This window comes from Lampetra planeri, chromosome 13, assembly GCF_965212315.1.
Source record: "Lampetra planeri chromosome 13, kcLamPlan1.2.h2, whole genome shotgun sequence".
NCBI classification, from domain to species: domain Eukaryota; kingdom Metazoa; phylum Chordata; class Hyperoartia; order Petromyzontiformes; family Petromyzontidae; genus Lampetra; species Lampetra planeri.
In genome coordinates, this window is record NC_136119.1 from 1,973,611 (window position 1) to 1,975,979 (window position 2,369).

General features: G+C 62.5%; 1 protein-coding gene across 1 annotated transcript; it reads right to left on the minus strand.

Moving 5' to 3' along the window:
* Positions 1-324: 324 nt before the first annotated feature.
* Positions 325-1,911, minus strand: LOC144722160 (5-hydroxytryptamine receptor 1A-like). The gene has a single exon (XM_078600335.1). The coding sequence runs from the start codon at positions 1,637-1,639 to the stop codon at positions 404-406; it is 1,236 nt and encodes a 411-aa protein (XP_078456461.1). The 5' UTR covers positions 1,640-1,911; the 3' UTR covers positions 325-403.
* Positions 1,912-2,369: the final 458 nt, after the last annotated feature.

Sequence of the window (2,369 nt, forward strand, 5' to 3'; positions counted from 1 at the left end):
AGCGCATTGCGTTGTGCCTTAGCCCGGCGGCGGCCTGAGTTCAATTCCACGACCACAGCCAACTTCAAGCGGCGAGTGAGATAGCTAAAACCGGGCACCTGGCCCTCCCGTTCACCAACCCGCACTGACCAGAGTGGTGAAGTATGGTCAAGCAACCACCACGACCGATGTGGCGTGTGGAGGGGGGAGGGTCGAGACTTTCACCCAGCAGCGCAATCGACAACGGGTTTTTAAATGATTGTACATCTCTGTTGTATTGATATATATATAGCCTTAGTATGTGCTCAGCTTGTGCAATGTTCGAGCCCCAGTCCAGTACAAGGATGACTCCCCGGTGCCCCAGCCTCCTTGACCACTCGCGCGATGGGGTTAGTGCGGGTGGGGAGGGCTCACGCCGCTATGCTCACTGCCTGCAGAACTTACATTTAATGATCTTCTTGAAGGCGTTCTGAAAGTCCTTGTTGAAGTACGCGTAGATGATGGGGTTGAGCAGTGAGTTGGAGTAGCCGAGCCAGTTGATGACGGCGAACACGCCCGGCGGCGAGTGGCACCGCTCGCCGCAGAAGGGCGAGATGAGCGCCACGATGAAGAAGGGTAGCCAGCAGAGGATGAAGGTGCCCATGATGATGCCCAGCGTCTTCACCGTCTTGCGCTCCCGCGCGAGCGCCGTCTTGCGCCGACACGCGTCCGCACCCGTCCCGTTCCCGTGCTGCTGCTGCTGCGTCGGCATCATCGCGGGCGACAAATGCGGCCGCGCTGAACTGTGCGCCAGGGAGGAGGGACTCCTCGCCCCCACCGCCTCGGGCAAGGCCAGCTCGCGGTGGCTCCTCTGCTTGGAGTCGCCGTTGCACGGGGCCGGAGACGGAGGCGCCGCGGTCTCTGCCTCTGCCGCCCCGGACGGCATCTCGGCGCGGTTCGATATGGCGAAGGGCGCGTCGAAGGACTTCTTCTCGGTGGCCTTCTTGACGTTCTTGCGGATGCGAAACCGCGCCGCCCTGAATATTCTGCTGTAGAGGACGAGCATGAGGATGAGCGGGATGTAGAAGGCGCCGAACGTGGAGTAGATGGTGTAGCCGTGGTCCTGGCTGATCTTGCACGCGTCCGGGTCCGCCCTGTCCTCCGGAGTCCTCCAGCCCAGCATGGGCGGGATGGAGATGGAGAAGCCCACGAGCCACGTGAGGCTGATCATGATGACGGCGCGCCGCGGCGTCCTCTTGTTCACGTAGTCGATGGGGTTGGTGATCGCCCAGTAGCGGTCGAGAGCGATTACGCACAGGTGCAGGATGGACGAGGTGCAGCAGAGGACGTCCAGCGCGATGAAGATGTCGCACACCACCTGTCCCAGCGTCCACCTGTCCAAAACTTGGTAGAGAGCGGCCATGGGCAGCACCAGGACGGACACCATCAAGTCGGTGACGGCCAGAGAGCCGATCAGGTAGTTGGCCACGTTCTGCAGAGTCCGCTCCAGCGCGATCGCGGCGATCACGCACGAGTTGCCGAAAATCGCGCACAAGATTAAGGCGGTCAAGCAAAGCGACGAGATCACGGTGTAGGCTACGGACGAGGGATCGCTGCTGTTCCCCTGCGCCGCGCTCACTGCCAGGGCCGGCGCGCTGCCTGTGATGTTGTGAGCTTCCATCGCGGTGACGGCGGCGGAGGAGGAGGAGGCGGCGGAGGCGGCGGCAGCAGCCGGGACAGCGGCGCTCGTCTTTGTGTGGAGCCGCTAAAGTGGCACGCGTACAAGGAGCGGGTCATTGTTCCCCCATGATGAAGAAGCTTCTTATAGATGAGACGAGCAGCTGGGGACAGTCGCTTACGTGCTGTTGCTATTGCCGCTACTGCCGCCGCTGCTGCTGCTGCTGCTGTTTCCGCTGCTCGTGCGTTGACCGCGGACGCATGACTGCCCCCGTTCTTCATATATACCGCGGGTGGGTTGCGCGTAAAAGCAGCGGCAGCGGTGCTCGCCGTTTGTGTCGATCACTCGACGCGCCACCCCTTCCTTAGCTGAGCGCACCGTGCCAGCTGCGCTAGCTGCCGAGATGCCCCAACCATTGAGTCCGCTCCGCACAGCGAGTTGCTGCCCACAGTTGCGAGTCGCTCGCGCTGGGGTTGAACTGGACGAGCATGCTGGGGATTGCGCGGCGGTGACTCAACTATAAACGCACGAGCGAACGCGCGCCCCCTTCGCGCGCGCGTGTGTGTGTACATGCGCGCGCGCGTGTGTGTGTACATGCGTGTGCGTGTGTGTGTGCATGCGCGCGCGCGCGCTTGTACATGCGTGTGCGTGTGTGCGCTCGCACTCCCCGATACTGACTGCTGCGCGCGCGAGGCTGGTTCAGTGTTTCCGCTGCGGCTTCGAGCGCCTGGAA